Source organism: Saccopteryx leptura, chromosome 2 (assembly GCF_036850995.1).
Source record: "Saccopteryx leptura isolate mSacLep1 chromosome 2, mSacLep1_pri_phased_curated, whole genome shotgun sequence".
NCBI classification, from domain to species: Eukaryota; Metazoa; Chordata; class Mammalia; order Chiroptera; family Emballonuridae; genus Saccopteryx; species Saccopteryx leptura.
In genome coordinates, this window is record NC_089504.1 from 242699737 (window position 1) to 242721220 (window position 21484).

At 55.1% G+C, this 21484-nt stretch overlaps 1 protein-coding gene across 1 annotated transcript; it reads left to right on the forward strand.

The window, feature by feature from the left end:
- Positions 1-352: 352 nt before the first annotated feature.
- Positions 353-8519, forward strand: LHX5 (LIM homeobox 5). Its single transcript, XM_066365984.1, has 5 exons — positions 353-525; positions 2481-2704; positions 3348-3625; positions 4269-4434; positions 8152-8519. Exons 1-5 carry the CDS (start codon positions 353-355, stop codon positions 8517-8519), a joined length of 1209 nt encoding a protein of 402 aa, XP_066222081.1.
- The last annotated feature ends 12965 nt before the right edge of the window (positions 8520-21484 follow it).

Sequence of the window (21484 nt, forward strand, 5' to 3'; positions counted from 1 at the left end):
GGACCGCTTGAAAGTGGGGGAAAGTGCTGGCGCCTCCGCCACCGGGGAAAGCGGCTCCGCAGCGCCAAGGCCAGCAGCCACCCAAGACACCTGGGGGAGCTCGTAACAAGCGCTGGGGCGCGCGGCCTGGGGCATGAAGCTGTGAGCGCCACCACTCCCCACTCCACCCCGGGCGGCCCAGCGCCAGGCCAGCGATCACCCAAGGACTTGACCCGCTGAGTCTTGGTCCGGCCCGGACTCGCCCGGCGGCGGCCAAAAGCAGAGGCGGAGCGCAGCGGCGGGGCCCGAGGGGCCCGAGGGCCGGGGGCCCAAAGGGAGGGCAAGGCGGCGCGAGCCGCCAGGGCGCGGGGCTATGATGGTGCACTGTGCCGGTTGCGAGCGGCCCATTCTCGACCGCTTTCTGCTGAACGTGCTGGACCGCGCGTGGCACATCAAATGCGTTCAGTGCTGCGAGTGCAAGACCAACCTCTCGGAGAAGTGCTTCTCGCGCGAGGGCAAGCTCTATTGCAAAAATGACTTCTTCAGGTAAGAGGCCGCGTAGCCTGCGCGCCCAACCTGCGCGCGCCCTGTTGGGGAGCCGGGGAAGGGGAAACTAAGAAACCCATCCAAGCCTCCCGGGCTCACCAGCTTGAAAGGGAAGCGGGGCAGCCTACTGCTCTCTCCCTGCCCTTACTCAAGGAAAGGGCCCGAGCCCGTGCGGAGCCAAAAGGAAGCTGCTTCGCGGCCTCACGGTTGCTCCTCCAGGCCGGCTTGGAGCGGAGGTGCGGCGGGGGCGGAAGCAAACTTGCTTCCCACTCGTCTGTGCCCCTTTCCGGCCGCTGCGGTCCCAAGGTGGAAAGCTTCGAGCTCAGTTCTGAGAGAGGAAGGATTTGGGGGAAGTTAGGGGTGGCTGGAGGCTTCTCCCACCGGGCAGAGTCCATTTGCCTAGGGGCTTCCCCCCATGGACAGCCACAAACTTCCCAGCTCCAGAGGGGGCACAGCCAGAAAGGTTTCCTCTGATGTTGGGGGGAGGAAACCTTTACCTCCTCATCCCCTTATCCCAACTCCTTAAATATTCTCTCCCATGTTGAAAAGTGCCAAGGAAATTCAAGCTGAGATTCAGGAGCTCAAAGGGGTGTGGGTGAGGGGTCCTTCCTGTGTCACCTCCCCTTGCTGCCCACAGAGGCCCTCAGGCCAGGGATAATCACTTCTCTGGGCCTCAGTTTCCCCAGCTGAGAAATGCCGAGGCGGTGGCCCGGAAGGCTGTGGGGTTTTCGACAGCTCAGTCCTGCGGGCTTCCACCCGGCGCCGGGAGCCGGCTTTGTGAGTGCGAATTCCGGCGCCCAGGGAAAGGGGTGTGATTCACACCGAGGAGCAAGGCTGCTCGCCTGCCCCAGCTGCTTGGCGCTGGAGAACTTGAATAGAAGAAAATGTCAGCCTCCCCTTTACACGTGTAAACTCCCTGGCCCAGGAAACCGAGGCACCTAATGTGGTGATGCTTGCAAAGTGCCTAATGATTTTTGATAAGGTACATATGGCCAATTACGCTGCCGGATAAGGCCAAAAGTGACTTATGGCTTCTAATGCCCTCACTAAATCAATGTCACCCAAATTCGCCCTGTTTAGAGACCTGGGTGAAAGTAGATGTGGGGCCCCAAAGTCCCGGGCCCTCTCCATCCCCTCTCTGCACTTCACCCCTGTTAGTGCTCATCTGAACCTCCCATTTCCAGAGGAGGCTGCCCTTCTTCCAGCGCTCAGGGAAAAAAGAAAAGGATTTAGACCAGGAATGTGGGAAAGGGGGGATCTGAGCATGCTGGCCATGCAAGTATACGATTGCCTTCTGGTCACATTTTCCCCGCTGCCTGCCAGGGTCAGGATTTGTGGGTGAGGGGGCTGGACACCTGGTCCCTGCTCCTCAGAGTCCACTGCTTGGAGGCCCTGCTGTCCACAGTCTCCTGACTAGTGTGTCCTCTGGTGTATCCCCCAGTGGGGACTGGAGAGCCTCCGGCGCTGGAGGTGCTGGGAATCAGCAGAAGGAGCCTCCTTTCAGCTCAGGTCCAGGTCAGGAGAGGGGCTCCCCGCCCCATTGCTAGACCCCGCCAGCTAGGCTGCTTGGCCCCTCCTGGACCCCAGCAGACTGGAAAGGATCTAGGAGTCAAAGCCGAGAAGTGGTCCAAATCCTGCCTCCCTGGCTTAAGTGCCTTTGTGACCTGGAAAAGCGAGTTTGCCTTTGAGCACCCCAGATGGATGCTGTGCCCATTGCTCTAAGTCTGGGGGAGTCCAAATAAGCCTGAATGTGGCGTGACAGCCCCGGTCCCAGGAGCAGTCTGGGACTTTGTCTCATCTCTTGTGCTCCAGCTAGGGAGCACAGCATTGGGGTCTCATTGGGTGGATATGGAAATGGAGATTTCTTGAAAGCTAGGGAGGGCGGGAAAAGGTCAGGGGCTTGAGAAGATGGGACATCAGACTGCCCCAGCTGACAGGCTGTGCTGTGTCTGCAGGCGCTTTGGCACTAAATGTGCAGGGTGTGCACAAGGCATCTCGCCCAGTGACCTGGTGCGCAAGGCCCGCAGTAAAGTCTTCCACCTCAACTGCTTCACCTGCATGGTGTGCAACAAGCAGCTGTCCACGGGCGAGGAGCTCTACGTCATCGACGAGAACAAGTTCGTGTGCAAGGATGACTACCTGAGCTCATCCAGCCTCAAGGAGGGCAGCCTCAACTCAGGTAGGGGGCTTCCGCTCCTCTCTCCTCGGCCCAGCCTGGCGCTCTCTACTTTGGCCCCTGCGTGCTGTGGCCGCTCAGAGCTCTCCGCTCTCAATCACCCACCAGGCAGTGCTAGGGGAAGGCAGGGGCCAGGCGCTGGGGGAAGAGACACCGCGTTGGGAGCCAGTCTACAGGCTGTCGGAACACCCGCTCCAATTCAGGAGCCTTTTCCACGTTGCCACCTTCCCCAACCTGGAACTGCGCGCTTCTCCTTTCCGCCTCTGTTGAGCTCCTGGTCATTTCTACGTGCCCCGGGAAGACGCTAGTTGGAAGATGGGAAGGGGGAGGAAGACCCGAGGCCCGAGGGCATCTGTAGCCTCCTCTCGTCCCCTCTCCGAGAAGGCCGGGCTCTCTAGAGGGCGTGCCTCCCCCTCGCCCAGGCACTAGGTGGAAAGTGCTGCAAAAGGGTCTCTTTAAAGACCCAGCCCCCCCTTGGAGGGAGTGGGCGGGCATCGGGCCTCTGGGGGGAGGGGCTGCCGCTGCGTTTGGGAGGGAACCAGCATGGCTGGTGGTGGTCTGGGCCGGCTAGAACCGGCTACCCGATTGGAGAGGCCTCAAGCCACCTCTCAAGTCGCTGTCCCCTTCCCACTCCGCCCGCCCGCAGTGTCATCCTGTACGGACCGCAGTTTGTCCCCGGACCTCCAGGACCCGCTCCAGGACGACCCCAAGGAGACGGACAACTCGACTTCGTCGGACAAGGAGACAGCCAACAATGAGAATGAGGAGCAGAACTCGGGCACGAAGCGGCGCGGCCCGCGCACCACCATCAAAGCCAAGCAGCTGGAGACGCTCAAGGCGGCCTTCGCAGCCACGCCCAAACCCACGCGCCACATCCGCGAGCAGCTGGCACAGGAGACCGGCCTCAACATGCGTGTCATACAGGTGCGGCCCTGGCCGGGTCACCCCCTCTCCCTCCTACCCAGCCTCGTAGCGTCCTGGAGCTGGGAGGCTCGGAGGAGGCTCGCACCCAGCTTCGTGCAGAATTCGGGTTTAAGGGCAGACGGTGCGGTCCAGGTCCGGACCAGCTGGTCACACTCGATGCCAAAGTCACTAGTCACTTCACCTCTCTGAATCCCGCCCCTGCTCATTCTAGGAGGGTTTTAAAACTCTCTGGGGGCAGGCCCCTCCCTTCCTCTCATGAACCGGTCAGAGAAGGAGGCGATGCTGCCAATGTTTGGGCAGGCAGACAGACAAACGGCCGGAGTCCGGCTGGGAAGCCAGGGGCCCAGACCAGAGCCAGGCCAGGCGGGAGACCTTTATAAAGCCGTCATGCCGCGGGGCGGGCCGAGGACCAGGAAGCGCAAGTCTTTATGAGTCGCCCCAAGGGTCCGCGAAATCCTTCACCCTTGACTGGTTCACCGAGGCCCCTCTCCACCCCTCCGGCCTAATCCGCTCCCCCCCCCCCCCCCCCCCCGGGCTAGGGCAGTCTTGGTGAGAAGAAGGCGCTAGGACCCAGAGGGGGCGGCCCCGCGCAGGAAGAGGATCCCCCTCCCAACCGAGAGCTCAGCCCCCTTCTCTGTCCCAGGTGTGGTTCCAGAACCGAAGGTCCAAAGAACGCAGGATGAAACAGCTGAGCGCACTGGGCGCCCGGAGACACGCCTTCTTCCGGAGTCCGAGGCGCATGCGTCCGCTGGGTGGCCGCTTGGATGAGTCTGAAATGTTGGGGTCCACTCCATACACCTACTACGGAGGTAAGGAGCCCCAGGATGCACTGCCCTACACCGAGACCCTCGCCCATTCTGGAGGCTTAGGGCGCAGGGCCCATCCCCAAGATCTTGGCTGCCCAGGGGCTCCATCCCTTTTATTCACGCAGGGCAATAATGGACACACCTTAACAGGCACACATCAACACATTCATACTCAGCCACAGATACTTCTTGAATGCAAAATCAGACACATGGGTTTACTCACCCATAGGGCAGTGCGCACAGATCAACACATCAGACCAAGCAGTGACACACTCACCTACACAGGACACATGGGCACACTCCCTCACACACACTCAAGTTCTGAGAACTCAGGGACACAAATCTACACACAGGATCACACATGACCACACAAAGGTATACTCCAACCTACATACACTGACAAATACACCTGGAGAGACCCATAGGCTTACCCACTCCCACCCGTCGTACCAGCTTGGGTACTCACAAATCCACACGCATCTTGCCCCAACCGGACACACAACCTCCCTCCTGCCCTTGCCGGTGGCCTGGTGTATTTGGCACTAGTGAAAACTCAGGCACTGGAGGGCAGCGCTGGCCGTAGGGATAGAGGAATCAGGATTCATCACGCAGCCCGCTTCTAAGACGTTCACTGGGGTTCTGGGCCACCGGGTCTGTGCTCACAGCATCTAGCACTAGTAGCCCAGATTCAGACAGGTGCTCTGGACAGGATTCTCAAGTCCTCTCTAGCCCCAAGCATTCCGGGTTTAGTGGCAGCTGGAGGCTCAAGGATTGGAACAATCCAGTTATCCACTCAGTCTTGGGGCTACAGGGGCTGGTTGTGAAGTTTGCGAACAGCAGTTCTGCGGTTGACGTTGCCAGGGTGAACTTTCTCTTGGTCACCGCTTCTCTTTCTCTTTCATTTGCTTGGGGGAGACCCATTCCTGCTCCCCCACTGAGGTTTTTAGGGCATTTTCTCTGTGTTCTGGAGCATTTCAGCCCTTGCTCCCTGTCCTCCACTTCCCAGACTCATGGGCTCAAGGAAGGCCCCAACCCCTCTGTTCCCGAGTGCCTGAATTTAGTGAGCCCCCAGGGGTGTATATGCCTGAGATGGGTCTCCACTCTGGGTTGCCCAGTGCCATGGGCCTGCGGGGTTGGGAGGCTAGTAGCTCAGTTTGGGGAGAGGCGACTTCTCTTAGAAAAAAAATGGGTTTAGTAGCAATACCGAGGGCCAGGCACCCAGCGCGCCGGCAGACCCGGGAAGATGGATACGAGCTTTGGTACAGCCTCAGGCCTGGGAGGTTAGTTAGATCTTCAGGTCTGGCCAGGGTCCTCAAAAATTGTAGGCAAAATGTGGCTGCGCTTTCAAGGGAGACACTGAGATGGCAGGGCCCAGGTTGGCGGGTTACAGATGCCTAGGGCAGCCCGGATGGTGGACCGTCCGGGAGTTCCCCTTCAGGGACCCTCTCGACCTAACTTTGTCTCCTTCCGCAGAAAATCTCGGCGGGTGCAGGGAGGTGGTGGGGCGGTACCAGTCCGGAATTTTCCCCCGCCTGGGTAATTATCCAAGGATTCCCTGAGGCCAGTGCGCCCCACCCATCCCGTCGCCTCCTTTAACCGCGCGTTTGCTGCTGGACACGAGGGTCTCTCTTCCCCCAGAGTGGGGGGGGGTGCGAATACCGCCCTCCCCAGCCCCAGCGAGGGAGCCCCCCTAATCCGCGCTGGGAGATCCCGGCGGCGGCGGCGGCGGCGGCCGGCAGCGGGCGAGAAAGGGGCCGGGCGGCGGGCCGGCGGCTCCCCGTGGGAGCGCGGACAAAGCCCCAGCTGCGGCTTTTGTGCCCTTTTCAGACGGCGTTTGTTCCAATTACCTCCGGCCCGGCCGCCATATGGGTGGAGGCGGCGCACTCCGCGCGGGGGCTGCAGCCCTCTCTGGCTTGCCCGCTCTTTGCGGACCCTGCCGGCCCCCATCCCAATCCCTTAGGGGCCCCAAATTCGCGCTTCTAACCTTTCGCTTCAGTTTCGGAGAGAATGGAACGAGTGATTCATTAAAAAAGTAATTGAGGACTGTTTTAGCTGCGGCCCAAACTATCTCCAAGCTTGCCTCCAGACACCTCCATTTGGACTGATTTCAGGATTTGGAGAGGGAAAGGGGATGACAGGGGGCGCCCGGAACTCTCTGGAGACTGAGACCCCAAGACGAAGCAGGGGGTGTGGGTTTGCCGAACAGACTTCTGCCTCCTGGCACGCTGGGAGCGTTGGTTTTCCGCGTACAAAGCGGGTTGTTGTCACCAGTGCGGCGCTACGAGGTGTTCCTTTCGTGGGGTTGCACGCCCAAATCCTTCAAGGGCTGTCCTGGGGGGAAGGGAGCAGGCTGACCGGAAGGACCAGGGGGTGTGGGCTTTGAGAGAGGGTCAGAAACAATTTGTTGAGAATGAATAGGTTTGTCACCTAGAGTCCCTATGTCTCCTGGATTTGCGAGCAGAATGCACATTTGTGCATTTTTTTCTGGAACGAGATCCCAAAACTATCACCAGATTCTCAAAAGGGCTCAGTGTTTCCCAAATGCTTTAGAACCTGGGTGTCCTGGCCAACCCACCCAGAGTGAAACTGTAGGACTGAACCTTTACCCTGGGCGGGGTGCCCATGGAACACCCGGCAAGACCTGGAGAAGGCTCGAGTCCTCCTCCTTGGCTCCCAAGTCGCTGGGGCTCAGCTCTCTGGGTTCCAGGCCAGGCAAGGCCAGCGCGAGTGGTGGGACAGCATCATTCCCCCTGGGGCGCGCAGGGCTGTACTCAGCCAGGTGCGGAGGTGCCGGGCGGGGCACTGAGCCTGCCTAATGCACTTTGACACCCAGGTTTCCGTGCCCCCGCTGAACTCAACTTGCCAGCCCCTCCGTGGTCTGGCTGATGCCCAGATCCCTACTTCTCCCTGGCATGCTCGCTGCTGGGTCTCAACCTTGCGTCCTCGGGCCCCTGTTGCCCCGGCATCCGTCCAAGCCCTGCTCCTCTCCTGTTCTCTCCGCCTTGCATCTGTGGCTTTGTCTCTGACAGATCTCCCCGTCTCTGGGTACATCTCTCTCCTGACCTTCGGTCTTGTTCTCAGGTCTCTCGCTGGATTTTTCACGTGTGTCTCTACCCACGCTGTCTCATCTGTTTCTCTTGGCACCCCGCCGACTTTCTTCCTCAACCTCCAATCTCTCCACGGTGCAGTCTCTAGGTCTCTTTTCTTGTCTTGCCTCCAGTCCCAGGGGCTCGCAGCTCGGTCACCTCCTGGGTCCTCTTTCACTCTGTCCTCTGCTGATCTCTCACTGTCCCTCTGCCTCACGGTGTCTGCCTCTCTTGCTCTCTGCCTGTCTCTCAGCGGTTCTCAGACACTGTCCCTGTGTCCCCCGTGTCTCTGTCCATCTTCGAGTCAGGGAACCTCTGACTAAAGTCCGCTCCTCTCGCTCTGGGCTTCGCGGGCTCTGTGGCTCTCCAGTCCCATCCCCGTGTCTTTTGAAGCTTAAGTCTCTCCCCTTTCCTGTGTCTCTCGTTATCTCTCTCCTCGACTTGACCCCAGGGTCCGCGTCTCCCTGCATCGGGTCTCCCTCCCCCTTGGTCTCCGCAGGTCTCTCTGCGGGTCTGTAACCTCGAGTCGGTGTCGCGTTCGCTGTCCCCCATTAGTGTCCTCTCCCGGTCTGGCAGGTCGCTCCGGGCTCCGGCCATCTCTCACCTTTCCTGTCTCCTCCCGTCCCCTCCACAGACTACCAAGGCGACTACTACGCGCCAGGAGGCAACTACGACTTCTTCGCGCACGGCCCGCCATCACAGGCGCAGTCCCCCGCCGACTCGAGCTTCCTGGCAGCTTCGGGGCCCGGCTCGACGCCGCTGGGCGGCCTGGAGCCGCCGCTGGCCGGGCCGCACGCTGCCGACAACCCCAGGTTCACCGACATGATCTCGCACCCGGACACGCCGAGCCCCGAACCGGGCCTGCCTGGCGCGCTGCACCCTCTGCCCGGAGAGGTGTTCAGCGGAGGGCCCAGCCCGCCTTTTCCCATGAGCGGCGCCAGCGGCTACAGCGGACCCCTGTCGCACCCCAACCCGGAGCTCAACGAAGCCGCGGTGTGGTAAGGCCCCCAGGCTGGGCCGCCCCCTACCCCCGGACGCAGCCTCCCCAAACCAAAACACGCCCAACGAGGCCCGCCTGGGGCTTCCTCAGGGGTTCTCTCTCGGGTCCGCACTCAACCGGCAGCTGCCCCTCGGCTGGGCGCGGAGGGGGAACGACCCCCGTTGCCACCCCACGGGCTCTTCGGGACTCCCAGCCTTCCACCAGCTCTCTCCTGGCAGCAATTTCTTGGGACCAAAGTCAATACTGCAGAGGGTCAAGACATCTTAAGCACGCTCTGGACTTCCCCCGACCCCCCACCCACCCACCACTTCTTTGAACCAAAAGAAGGTTGAGGCCAGGGGGCGGAGACGAGTTCTCCCCTCCCCCACTCTCTGCAATCAGAGTGGCATTTTTGTCATCTTATTTCTCATTCTGCTTTTCCCAGTCTTTCAAACAAGATAAGAAAAAGAGAGAGAAGGGAGAGAGAGGAAAGGGAGCAAAATGAGGAAGAAAGGAGAGATGGAGAGAGCGCCAGCCAGAGAGAGAAGATGGAGAGAGAAAGCGAGCGAGAAACACGCTTGAATGGGGGGGTGTCACTGGGAGGCAGACAAATCCGCCTGCACGTTGGCGCCCCCTGGTGACCAATCTTGAAGATCAAGGTCAGCTTTTCCAGGAAGGTGGGACGGTCTGAACATTGCCAGCCCTGGGCCAGACCACCCCCTTCTCCCTTCCTTTGACATTTATTTGGAGCCGGGGGTCCAAGCCAGACTCAAACATTCGCCCACCCTGCTCTCCTCCTGGGCAAGACGCCAAGATTTCTGGGCTCTGGCCTACAGAGACCACCCTTCCTGCTGGAGGCCTGGAGGCTGGGTCGTCAGGATGTACAGTATACTTTTTTGGAAGTTGGACGCTTCTAGTTTCCTTATTTTGTATAAAGAAGAAACAAATAAAGTATGTTTTTGTGTTTACTGTTTATTTATTGTACTCTAGTTATCTGGGGTTGGACATTTTTATATTTTTAAGAGGAGGGTGGGCGGAGCGAGGGAGGGAAGCAGAAAGGTTTACCTAAAAAAACACACACAAAAAAAAAGCAACAAAAAAAACAACTTTTCTAAAAAGAAAGATTAATAAAAAAAATTCTTTTTTTCCCCCTCAGTGCTATGTGTGTCTGGTTTTTTGTTTGTTTGTTTTAAAATTTTTAAATTTCCACGTGGGGTGGGGGGGGGGGGACACTAGGCTGGCTCCAGGCCACCCTTGTTTGGTTGGTTGGTTGGTTGGTTGGTTGGTTGGTTGGTTTGGGGGCATTTTGGGGGGTGGAATTGTCTTCATAGTCACTCATAGTGGATGAAACTATTCTTTTCTCTGTTTCCCTGTTTCTGACATAAAAAAGACTTGACAGGTGCAAAGGCCTCTCCTTGTCTCAATGAGGAGTTCTTTTGGTAACTATCAGGTAAGGAAAGTGCCGGCCATTTATTTGGACAGCTACTCTGCGCTGGGCACAGTAGCTCCCCTCCCTGCTTTATGTAACACCCCAGTCTCCCATAGACCTGCGTGGCACACAGACAGCCTTCAAAATATTTGATGTGTGATTTGTTTGTCCCCACTACGTAAATATAAACAAATAAATAAATTCTAGCTGCCCTCCTAGTTCTGCCCCATGCAATCCCTGTTGGGTAGGTGGGAGGGGCACTAGGCTGGTAAGCATCACTTGTTATCTGCAAGGCTGTATTAGGACAGCTGTGCCCCCACGGAGAGGGAGGCTGTTGTGCCCTGCCATCGTTACGCAGTACAAGCTGTGTCACTAGGTAAATCAGCATGATGGAAAGAGGACTGATAAGATTTAGGTGTCCTGAGGCCACTTCCTAAAGAGAAGACCCTCCCTCTTTGCCTCAGTATCTCCCTACGTAGAAAAGGGATCAGAAAGAGTCCTCTCTACATTCCCTTCCAAAGAAGACTCTGCAGATAAGAGAGATAAAAATAAATGGAAGAGTGTCCTGCATTTGGATCCTGTTGCCCAAGCATGGGGTGGGGGTCTTGCCCATGTTAGTGGTGGCAGGGGAAAGAAGGGGGGAGCGGGAGGTGGGGAGACACGCACCCCCATGGGATGCATGCGCGCTAAGAGCCCTACTCCTCTGGGGAGGGCTTCTTTCTTTTATGTGGACTTCACGAGAATAATGCAAGGTGGCCAAGCTTTCTCTTTTCTCTCCTTATTGTGCCTTTGTCATCTGACAAATGCTACTTGCTCATTGTGGAAAATTTTAAAATTTCAGATAAACAAAAGAGAGACAATGAAATCACCCCAAATCTCAAACACAGTGGTAATGTAGCTAATGCGTTTCCTTCCAGACTTTTTTTTCATTTTAAAACAAGAGGTGGCACACACATATACACGAGGCATGCAGGTGCCCTTGGCGTGCCCCAACTTCAGCCCAGCAGAAACCCTCATGTCAGGGGACACTTGAGTGACCCTGGGTGGGGGAGACATCAGGCCTCCAAGGGTGGCCCCAGAAACCACATTTCAGGAGGGAGGATAATCTAGTCTAGGGTCATGATGGGTACTTGGGAATAACTCCCCATGGACCCCTCCTCTGAGAGCTCACGAGGGAGAAGGGTTGGGAGCAGAAGCCACCCGGGAGAAGGATGGGGGCAGAACAAAGCAGGGCCCTGGGGCCCAGGACACCACCTGGCTGGCCACTTCATTTCCTTTCTGAGCTTTGCTTTACTCCACTATGAAATGAGCTCACAATGGCCTTTCATCCACATTGAAGAGATCTCATTTAATCAGGGGCCTCGGTTCAGGCACCTAAGTCCCAGGTTCAATCCCCACCCTCATCCACATCCAGACACACACAGACTCACACACACCAACTTCCCTGAAGGTTCACAAGGGAAGAGACAGGGACCATTGTCAAAATTAGCTCAAATTTACTCCCACTCTCGTGAGCTCATTTCAACTTCCCTAGTGCCTACTGGGCCCAGGGGCTCAGGGAGGAGAAACCCGACCCCACCCCACCCCACCCTACACTGTGACAGTGGCCCTTCAGGTGTCACAGTTATGACACTGAGTGCACTTAGTTAGGGAGGCAGTTCCTAAGGAAGGTGAGTGGAGAAGGCGGAGCATTGGGAAGGGACTATTTTGTCCCTGGATGCCCACAACCATTTTCTCAAAGTGTGATCAGAGGACCGATGCTTACTACCCACACGTACCCCTGGGCTGCACAGCCCGTACCTGGAGTCGCTCTCTGGCTTGGTGCCAAGATGCTCCACCTTTGTCCAGCTCCCCGGTTATGTCTGATGCCTCCAAACCCAACAGTCTTGCCCAGAGTCTAGTTCAGTCCTCACAACAGCCCTTCAGGATGACTGTTGTCATTCCCACTTTGTGATAAGCAGACTGAGGCTCTAGGGGTAAAGGGAGCTGCATGGGATCACAGCCCCAGGGAGCAGCATAACCAGGTTTTAAATTGAGATCATCTGCTTCCAGGAGCCACGTTGTCCCTGGACCCAGGACAGAGCCCTGCGCTGCCACAGCCTCATTCTGTGTCTAGTAACTACATAGATGAGTGAGTGAATGAGTGAATGAATGAATGACATGCCCTCCAGCTGCCATAAAAAGAAACTGCTTAAGAAAGGGTCTGATGAATGCTAATTCTTACTGCCTGCAACCTCACTGGTTTTGTTTAAAACACCTTCCTGGGTGAAACAAAGCTATCCAGAAGGGCAACGAAGCTAATGAAAATTGCCAAGGTCAAAAGACAGAGGGACTCCCGCTCCTCCAGGCTTGCCCTTGTTTCTTTCTTTCTCCCTCCCCCCTTGTCCCTTTCCTCTTCCATTACTGTATCTGTTCATCTCTATCTCTTCATCGCCCATATATATTATCATTTACAAATAAATAAAAGATTATTTCAAAGCATGCAGGTAAAGGAGGTTAGCTGGCCCCTTGGTCGAGCCCTCTGGTTCTGGGGGAAAGGGGATGTCACCTCCCCCTCACTGTCCCTGGGTTGTAATTCTGGCCAATCCTGGACAAGTAAACCACATGTATTCCAGCCCCCCTCGTGCATGCTCTCCCCTGTCCCCATCCCTGTCCTCCTGTCCGGAAATAAACCCCCCACAAAGCATGAGAGCTGACCCACGGTGCTTAGGACTAATATTTAAAATGCAGAATGGCTGTGGAGGGCTCCTGCTCCCAAGCCTTGTCGTGCAGTAAAAAGATATAAACAGAATAAATTACCTCTCTAGCTCGGATTATGAGAATACCCATCTCCTGACCGGAATTTTAAGTCCTGCCTCCCTCGTAGCGCCGCACGCGGCTGATTTATGGAAACCAGAGCACTTCTCTGCATATTTCTCCTGTTCAGCCAAGTGACCGAGTTTACCCTTCCTATGCCATTAGCGTTATTAACACCTGGGCAACCGATCATTGCAAATGGGCCATTTCTGTGATGAACGGGAACCTCTCCCACTGCTCCTCTCAGGCCGAGCCACCTCCGGCCTCCTCTCTCTGCATTTTGTGCTGGAGCTCAGGACCATCCACGCTTCCCCGAGCTCCTACCCATGGGCTCCTGGGAGCTTTGGGAGGAAATCCCTCACCCCGGCAGGTACCTGCATCTGTCCAGCATGCATGCCGAAAATGACAACTTTTGCTCCTGTTTTTTATTTCTTTGGAGAAGGTTCCAGATGGAAGGCAGTGCCCCCATTGACCAGGGGAAGAAACTGAGGCTCAGGGAAGGCAAGAGATTGGCTTAAGGGGCTACAGCGGGTTTACCGCAGAGTTGGAATCAGAATTCACCTATTCTAGCCCCTTGATACTCAAAGTGTGGTCTGCAGACCACCAGCAGCAATAGCAGAAGGAAGCCGGGTAGAAATGCAGGTGCACAGTCCCCTCCCAGAATTTCAGACCAGAATAAGCACCCCAGGGGGTGGGCTGCATGTTTGGTTTTTGAACCATTGCCTCTCAACCATCCAGATTCTCAACCATTTTTTTTTTACACGGAAGGAAAACTTCACAGTGTAAATTCTCTTCGCCCAGGAGCCCCCGAGACCTCAAGTCCAAGGTCAAACTGCGTGAAGCTGAGGCAGCCGGGCAAGCTGCTGATGCCCACCTGGCACCTGCTGCACTCCATCCACTTCATCCTCCATGATGACATCTCAACCCACATTGTGTCTTTGTCCCTATCCCCAGTTGTGAGTGACGTGAGACCAGGGTCTGCATGATCTGACGCTGGGCATGCAACCTCTCTGAGCGTCAGCTTTGCCACCTATATAAAAAGGGCACAGTAATATCTAACTGCAGGGACCTTCAGAACGCCCAAACCTAGGTAAAAAATGAATCCCCTGATGGGGTTTCCTGGGAGCCACAGCAGGTGCTCCGGCTCTGCCCCCTACCTCCCCGGCCCTCCTCACTGCTCCCCCCTCCCCACGCGCGCACACACACAGACACACACAGACACACACACACACAGCTATTGCTGGAGGAAAAGCTTGACTCCCACACTTTTGTGGTGTCCCTGAAACCAGAGTCAGAATCATTGTGTGGTACTACTAAGCCATTCTTAAACCGAGGCAGGGTTTCCTGCAGTGTGGGACAGGGACCCCTGGAGAAGCTGCGTCATTGCACAGGTGCCCAGTTTCTCATGAGGAAGCCACTCTTTTTTTAGTTCTTCTTCAGCAATTTTTTAAAGATTTTATTTATTGATTTTTAAAATTTTTTTTTTGCATTTTTCCGAAGCTGGAAACGGGGAGGCAGTCAGACAGACTCCCATATGTGCCCGACCGGGATCCACCCGGCATGCCCACCAGGGGGCGATGCTCTGCCCATCTGGGGCATCGCTCTGTTGCATCCAGAGCCACTCTAGCACCTGAGGCAGAGGCCAAGGAGCCATCCCTAGCGCCCGGGCCATCTTTGCTCCAATGGAGCCTTGGCTGCGGGAGGGGAAGAGAGAGACAGAGAGGAAGGAGAGGGGGAAGGGTGGAGAAGCAGATGGGCGCTTCTCCTGTGTGCCCTGGCCGGGAATCGAACCCGGGACTCCTGCACGCCAGGCTGATGCTCTACCACTGAGCCAACTGGCCAGGGCCTATTTATTGATTTTTAGAGATAGGAGAGAGAGAGAGAGAGGAGAAGCTGGAAGCATCAACTCATAGTAGTTGCTTCCCGTATGTGCCCTGACCAGGCAAGTCCAGGGTTTTGAACCCGTGACCTCAGCGTTCCAGGTCAACGCTTTATCCACTGCGCCACCACAGGTCAGGCATCCTTTAGCTCTTCTGATTGTTTTAGGAAGAGCGCCCCATGCCAGCATGCCTTCAATGTCCCTCGGAGATGTGCAGATCAAACATACAATGGGCGGGCTCACAGACTTGGCCCAACAGAAGCTAGCTACAATGTAATGATGTCATTTTGTCCTTTCTTGTACTGTATTTATTGCTACACTTATTATCCAATTCTAGGAAGTGATACTGTTTCACCATTTAGAGTGAGGATAGTATTTCCCCCCCTAAAAAGCAGTTAAGGCTTCTAGAAATGTATGAATTACATTTCTAGTGTATAGTAAAAATGGTGCATGGATCTGGCACAACCTGGGGTGACAATGAGTTTGGAGATGATATTTCAGGAACATATGCTCCCTATGAGTCCCCACCAGGTCACTTCTTGGTGCTAAAGTGTTTCCGTTTGGGACCACCTTTGCTGGAGCTATCCTGTGTGACTGTGACTAGGGTACTCACCGTCTCTGGGCCTTAGCCTCCTCAGCTGAAAAATGTGAGCAAGGGATAGACCAAAGATCCTGGAAGACTTTCACGGGGTGCTTTTATTCCTCACTTTACAGGAGAGGGAACCGAAGCTCAGAGAGGTTAATTCACCTGCTCAGTGTCCCAGCTAGAAAAAGCAAAGGTGGGTTTTGAACTCATGTGGGCCCATTTTCTGCCCACCTGTCATAGGTGGTTAGACAGCCATGAGCAGAGCAAGGATTGGGGAGCAGCTGTGTTAGGCTTGCTCATGGGGTTACCTGCTGCAAGCACTTTGCCTGATTGGTGCATGGGTGCGTGGCAGTGCCACGTGTGTGTGGCCTGTGTAAGGCTATGGGTGGTTGCACTGGAGAGAGATTGGGGATGGCAGATTGCCCGCCCAGCACTGTGAGGGGCCATTTTGTTGTTTGTTTGCCTGAGAGGCGGTTTCCCTGCCTGTGTGTTTGTCCGCCATTGTGAGACTTTATTAAACGGAATGACCCAACGCGTTTCAGCTCCGCGGTTTTTCTACCGTCTGCCCGAATCCAATGTGAACTTGCCAGGCCTCAGCCACCAGCATTACAAGGACTATAGGCCAGGTGCAGGTCACCAGGACAGAGGGCCTAGGGTGCCTAGCAATGGGCAAAACTGGGGAAACCTCATCCCCAGGGTGACCTTTCCTCCACTAGTATTTTGCTGATCATGCAGTTCAGACCCCCTGACCTTTCATATTGCTAGCCATGTTGTTCCGACGACCCTCCCCTGACCTTTCCTCCCCTGGCATGTCGCCAGTCATGGGGGTTAGACCCCCTCAAGAGGGGAAGCGAACAAGGGGGCTAGAATAGCCCTTCAGCATTAACCCCTAGGAATAACATCTAGGCCTCAGTCGTGTTTTAGCTCCAGGCCCAGAAAAAGCAGCAAAATCAGAGGACAGAAAGCCGCAGCTGACGGGACTAGCTGCATGGACTAATGATCCAACCTCCACCCCCCACCCCCCCACACACCCCACCCCCCCACACCCCCACCCCCCCCACACCCCCACCCCCCCCCCACCCCCCACCCCCCCCACCCCCCGCGTACTGGCTTCGACCAATCAGTGGAGACCACTACTCTGAAAGGACACACCTGAAAACTTCATGAATATTCTATTACGGTCCTCCCCTGGGACCGCCCCTAAAATCCCCACCCATAAAAGCCCGTAGGCCAGAAGACCCAGCTCCCAGCTCCCTTTCCTTCCTGGAAGCATGGGAGCATGTCCATGCCTTTTTCTTCTCTTCCTCCTCTTCTTCTTCCTTCCCCCTCCCCCTCCCCCCAGGAGCGTTTTCCTAGCTTCTCTCTTTCTCTTAGACACTGGGGGACCTCCTGAGACTTGCAGCCGAGGGAACAATGGGCAGCGGTGGCTCGGCCTAGGCTGGCGCCCTGAGCCCGTCCCCAAAGCAGCCCGGCCTCGGCTCCCCTGTTGCTTCCTCGCGCCTAAGCCCTTCCCGGCCGCACTGTCCCCGGCTCTGTCACTGAGGGGGCTCATTCTCCGAGAGAGCTTTCCGCTCGGTCCCTCTGAACGTGCTCCGCCTCCTGCCTTCTGTCTCTGGGCTGGTTTCTTTCCTTCAGGAAGTCAAGAGTCAGGCCCTCATCTCAGAAGAAAGGGTTTATAGATCATGTAACTTTAGGCAAGCCTCCATTTTCTTCATCTGCGACACGACGCACATTGTAGCCCCCATTCCCTGGAGTCCAGGAGTGGAGGAGACGAAACACGCCACGCACAGGTGCCGCGCTCAATAGCTTTTACCTGAAAAGGAAGCAAAAATAAAAAAATTTAAAAATAAAGCCCTTTTCCACCCATTTCTGTCTCCGCTGGTTCTTCCCTAAAAGGAGAAACTTTGGTATTTGTTCTTCAAACATTTATTTTTCCAGTGTGTGTGTGTGGTTTTTGTTTGTTTGTTTGTTTGTTTGTTTTTGTATTTTTCTGAAGTTAGAAACGGGGAGGCAGACAGACAGACTCCCACATGCGCCCGACCGGGATCCACCCGGCATGCCCATTAGGTGTTTTTTGGGGGGGTTTTTGTAGGTTTTTTGTTTTTTTTTTTTGAAGGGGGAGGATGGGTGAAGGTAATCAGTTTTCGGACTTGAGATAAAAAATCGCAGCGAACGGTCGACTTGACTCGTTATAATGAATGGGGCGGCTTGTAATAGGATTCTCCTGCCCGTGGTGTTCCCAGGAAACACCTTTTTACATAAGATATTGCCCACGCTGGAGTGGCAGCGGTCTGATTTATGGGATTCCTGGCTCCAGAAAAACCTCTCCGGGGGTTGCCCAGCCAGTGGAATTTATCAGGGAGTCTGGAAGCAAGGCGAGAAAGCTGCCCGTGACATTTTTGGTGGAGTTTAAAAAGCACAAACACTGGGGAAGGGAGAGGCCGGTGGGACGCAGAGAGGGGAGCGGGACAGAGTCCGTTTAGGTTGGGTTTTCTGCTTAGCAGAGGTTGTGAGAGAAGAGATGGGAATTCTTGGCTGGCGATTTCTTAAGGGCGGGTGCAGCGTGGAGGGAGACACAGAGGGAAACCCAGGGAGCCGGCAGCCGGGGTGGGAGTCAGGTGGAGGCTGGCCCCAGCCTGACCGCAGGGGGAGCTCAGGATGGCAGCACAGAGCTGCCCTACCTTGAGGGCACAAGGGAGTGTACCTTTCATACTCCTCTCTCATTAGTCACTGGCTATTCCCACCTGATAAAGGGGACTTGAGTCAAGGAGGCGGAGACCACAGCAGGGGCAAAAAGTTTCTGGGAACAGACAATAAAAATCAAGACTGGGGTCAGGGCCAAGGGAGGCAGCAGGGGGTGTGTAGTCTGACCCTCTACTCTCGAAGGTCTTTCCATTCTATGTTCAGAATAGAAACCAAAGCCCTGACCATAAGAATTTGCAAGGCCCTCCCCCCACCCCACACACTCTTTATGTCTCTGTTCATCTTCCACCATCGTCTACCCTTCCCTCCTTCACCCTCTTTCCTGCAGCCACACAGGCCTCAGGGCCTTTACACTGGCTGTTCCCGCTGCACTCCCCCACCCCTCTGCCAACACCCCACATGGCTTGTTTCTTCATTTCCTTCAGACCTCCGCTCAAATTGCACCTTCCCAAAGAGGCTGTCTTTGACCATCCTTTCTCAATAAACCAGTAGATTAAGAGGCTTAGGAAACAGATCAACCGGAAGCCATGCGAACACTTCAAAACCTGATTCCGACTAGCCAGTTCTAACAGGATGGTTGAGACCATCTGGGAGAAGTTGAGTGCAGGCAGCTAGTATAGTAAAATTAAAGGAATCATGTGTTCATTGTGATGATGTAGGAATGGTATTATGCTTACATTAAAAATGGTTTTCTTGGCCCTGGCCGGTTAGTTCAGTCGGTTCAGAGCAGCATCCCGAAAAGACAAGGTCACAGGTTTGCTCCCTAGTCAGGGCACACACAGGAAGCAACCAATGAATGCACAACCGAATGGAACAATAATTGAATGCTTCCCTTCCCCCTCCCCTCTCTCTCCTTCCTCTCTCTGTCTTAAATAAATAAGCAAGCAAGCAAGCTCTGGCAGGACAGTTTGGTTGGTTGGAGCACCATCCCGGAGCACAGAGGTGGCCAGTTCAATTCCCCCATCTGGGCACATACAGAAGCAGGTCCATATTCCTCTCAAAAAAAAAAGGGGGGAGGTTTCTTATGTTAGGAATCCATACTGACATGCTTTATGAATACAATATGATGCCTAGGATTGCTTTAACAAACTCAAGTAGACAGGTGCACACACAGCCACACTCAGACGACTTGGGATACAGAGCTGTCTGCAGCAGCTGGGGCATGCGCACTGGGTTCTCACCCCGACTGGGAGGATGGGGCCACAGCAGCGTGACCCCAGTCCCCCTCCTCACACCTGCTTTGCCTGGGGCCAGCTCTGGGGTAAGAACACCTCCTTTGCCTGCTGTTGGTCAAATAAGTTTGTAAATATGATATATATGTTTGCTCACTTATAGTTTGCATTGAGTGTGGGGGACAGGCTGTAAGCAGACAGGGTCCTTATAGCCTAAGGCTTAGTTTTAAGACTAAGCCTTTTTCACCCTTTTAATACTAAGATCTTTTCAAAACGAAGCTTTTCCCTACACCAGGGGTCGGGAATCTTTTTGGCTAAGAGAGCTATGAACGCCACATATTTTAAAATATAATTTCGTGAGAGCCATACAACGACCCGTGTACATTACGCATTATCCCAATAAAAATTTGGTGTTGTCCCGGAGGACGGTTGTAATTGGCTCTAGTCACCCACAACCATGAACATGAGTGATAGGAAATGAATGGATTGTAATACATGAGAACATCTTATATTTTTAACGTTATTATGTTTTTTATTAAAGATTTGTCTGCGAGCCAGATGCAGCCATCAAAAGAGCCACATCTGGCTCACGAGCCATAGGTTCCCAACCCCTGCCCTACACCCTTGACTGTTGCATGATGTGGGGTGGTGCACTCTCATGAGGAATCCCATTATGCCTCAGATAAGTGACTTTGTATCAGAGAATTCCTTGTTTGTATATCGGATTAAAGGTTTTGATTTCTACACTATAAAAAGGAGAGCAGAGAAAGTCCACGTAGAGGAGAGGAGAAGCAGCCAAGATGGCGGAGTGCTGAAGGAGAAGCCAGTTTGTGCAGAGAGAAGGAGATGGGGAACAGAAGTGAATAAGGCTGGTGAGGTAGAAACTTTTGATTCTAGGAAACTCAGATAAGTCAGTGGCTTTGGGAGCCCTGAATGGAAAGGGAAGTGTTTTCCCACTGTGTGTATTTCTTGCCCGCTGGGTGCAAGGTAGGATTAAAGGTAATGGCCCACCAGTTCTTGGCTCTGTTGTTTCATTACCATCTGTCCGAATCAAATGCGAACCTGCACAGGCCAGGTGGCTGTGATGGTGGCCATGGCTACTGGCTTTACACCTGCCAAAGCCTGGACTCCAGGCACCTGCCTCACCCCAGGTGACGGCCGGAATGAAGGACTAGGTAAGGAGAGGCCTCTGCAGGCAGGGGTGTCAGTCAGCCTGGTGAGGGGACAGGAGAGCCCTCAGCCGTAGGACCCACAGAAAGCCAGAGGGGCACCCAGCCCTAGGAGCGCGGCCCCAGCTGGGGTGGCAACGCTGGGTGTATCTCAGGCAGGTACGCGCACCTGGTGGCCCAGTGTGCCACGCTTTCTGCACAGCCCTGGGCCAACACAAAGAAGTCCTGCCTCCTGGCAGGCTCCCCATTTCCCACTGAGCACTCCAAGAGGACAGAGACCGTGTAAGATTCTCTGTGGTCCAGGGCTCGTCTTGCCACATCAGCTCATAGCTTCTGTGGTCTCGGCTTCAGTCATCCTCGTCCTTGCTCTCCCCCCCCCCCCCCCCGTGCCTCCTCCCTGCCCTTGGCGTTCCTTGGGTGTCAACCAGGAAGGGTTGAACTAAGGTAATTGATGTGTGTTATCTGGATGGAGTCAACACGCCCCTCGGTTTCTTATCTCCAGCTTGCTGAGACCAGGAGAGGAGCAAACGGCAGCTGACAAGTCTCCCAGGAGTGCAGCCAAGGGCGGAGGCTTGCCTGGGAGGCAGAGCAGCTGGATGGAGATGAGGTCTGCCACTCATCAGAAGCAGCACGGGGTGGGGGAGAGTACTGCTGGCTGAAGGAATCCCAGAAGGCTTCAGGGAGGAGGCAGCTCTACACTGGGCTTCGAAGGCTGTGTAGGAGTTAGAGGTGGCTAGGGCATGCCAGGCCAGGGACACAGCTTAAGCAAAGGAAAGGAAGGCGGTGAAAACAGCAGGGGTTAGATGCATGAGCCTCAGATGTGAATGTATCAGGGTTCCAGCCCAGCTGCATGACTTGATGTACGAAGCTCAGCGGCTCTATGCCTCAGTTTCCTCATTTGCAAAACTGAAGATAAATAGTAGTACCTCCCATGTGGGTATTTGTGGAATGAAATGACTGCAAAGGCTCAAAGCACACAGTAGGTGCTCAATATATAAGGGCTAGCTCCTCGAGGGATAGTAAGAACTAACATCTATTGAAAGACTGCATAGGCCTGGTCCGTCGTAATAATCCACAAACAAGCCATTTTACAGATCAGAACACTGAGGCACTGAAAGGGAGCTTCATGTGCTCAAGGTCACTGGGCTAGCAAGAAGGAGCCAAGTTCAGACTCAGGTCTGGCTGAGTCCATCTCTGCTGAGTCCATCCTGTGTCCCTTCTGTTATCCTGTGGCTTCCAGAGGGGCGACCCTGG

Bases quoted from the DNA above. Each gene is read 5' to 3' on its own strand.
- LHX5 (XM_066365984.1), top strand. From the start codon at position 353: ATGATGGTGCACTGTGCCGGTTGCGAGCGGCCCATTCTCGACCGCTTT. The intron at 2,705-3,347 runs GTAGGGGGCTTC...GCCCGCCCGCAG, and splicing joins GGAGGGCAGCCTCAACTCAG to TGTCATCCTGTACGGACCGC. The intron at 3,626-4,268 runs GTGCGGCCCTGG...TCTCTGTCCCAG, and splicing joins TCAACATGCGTGTCATACAG to GTGTGGTTCCAGAACCGAAG.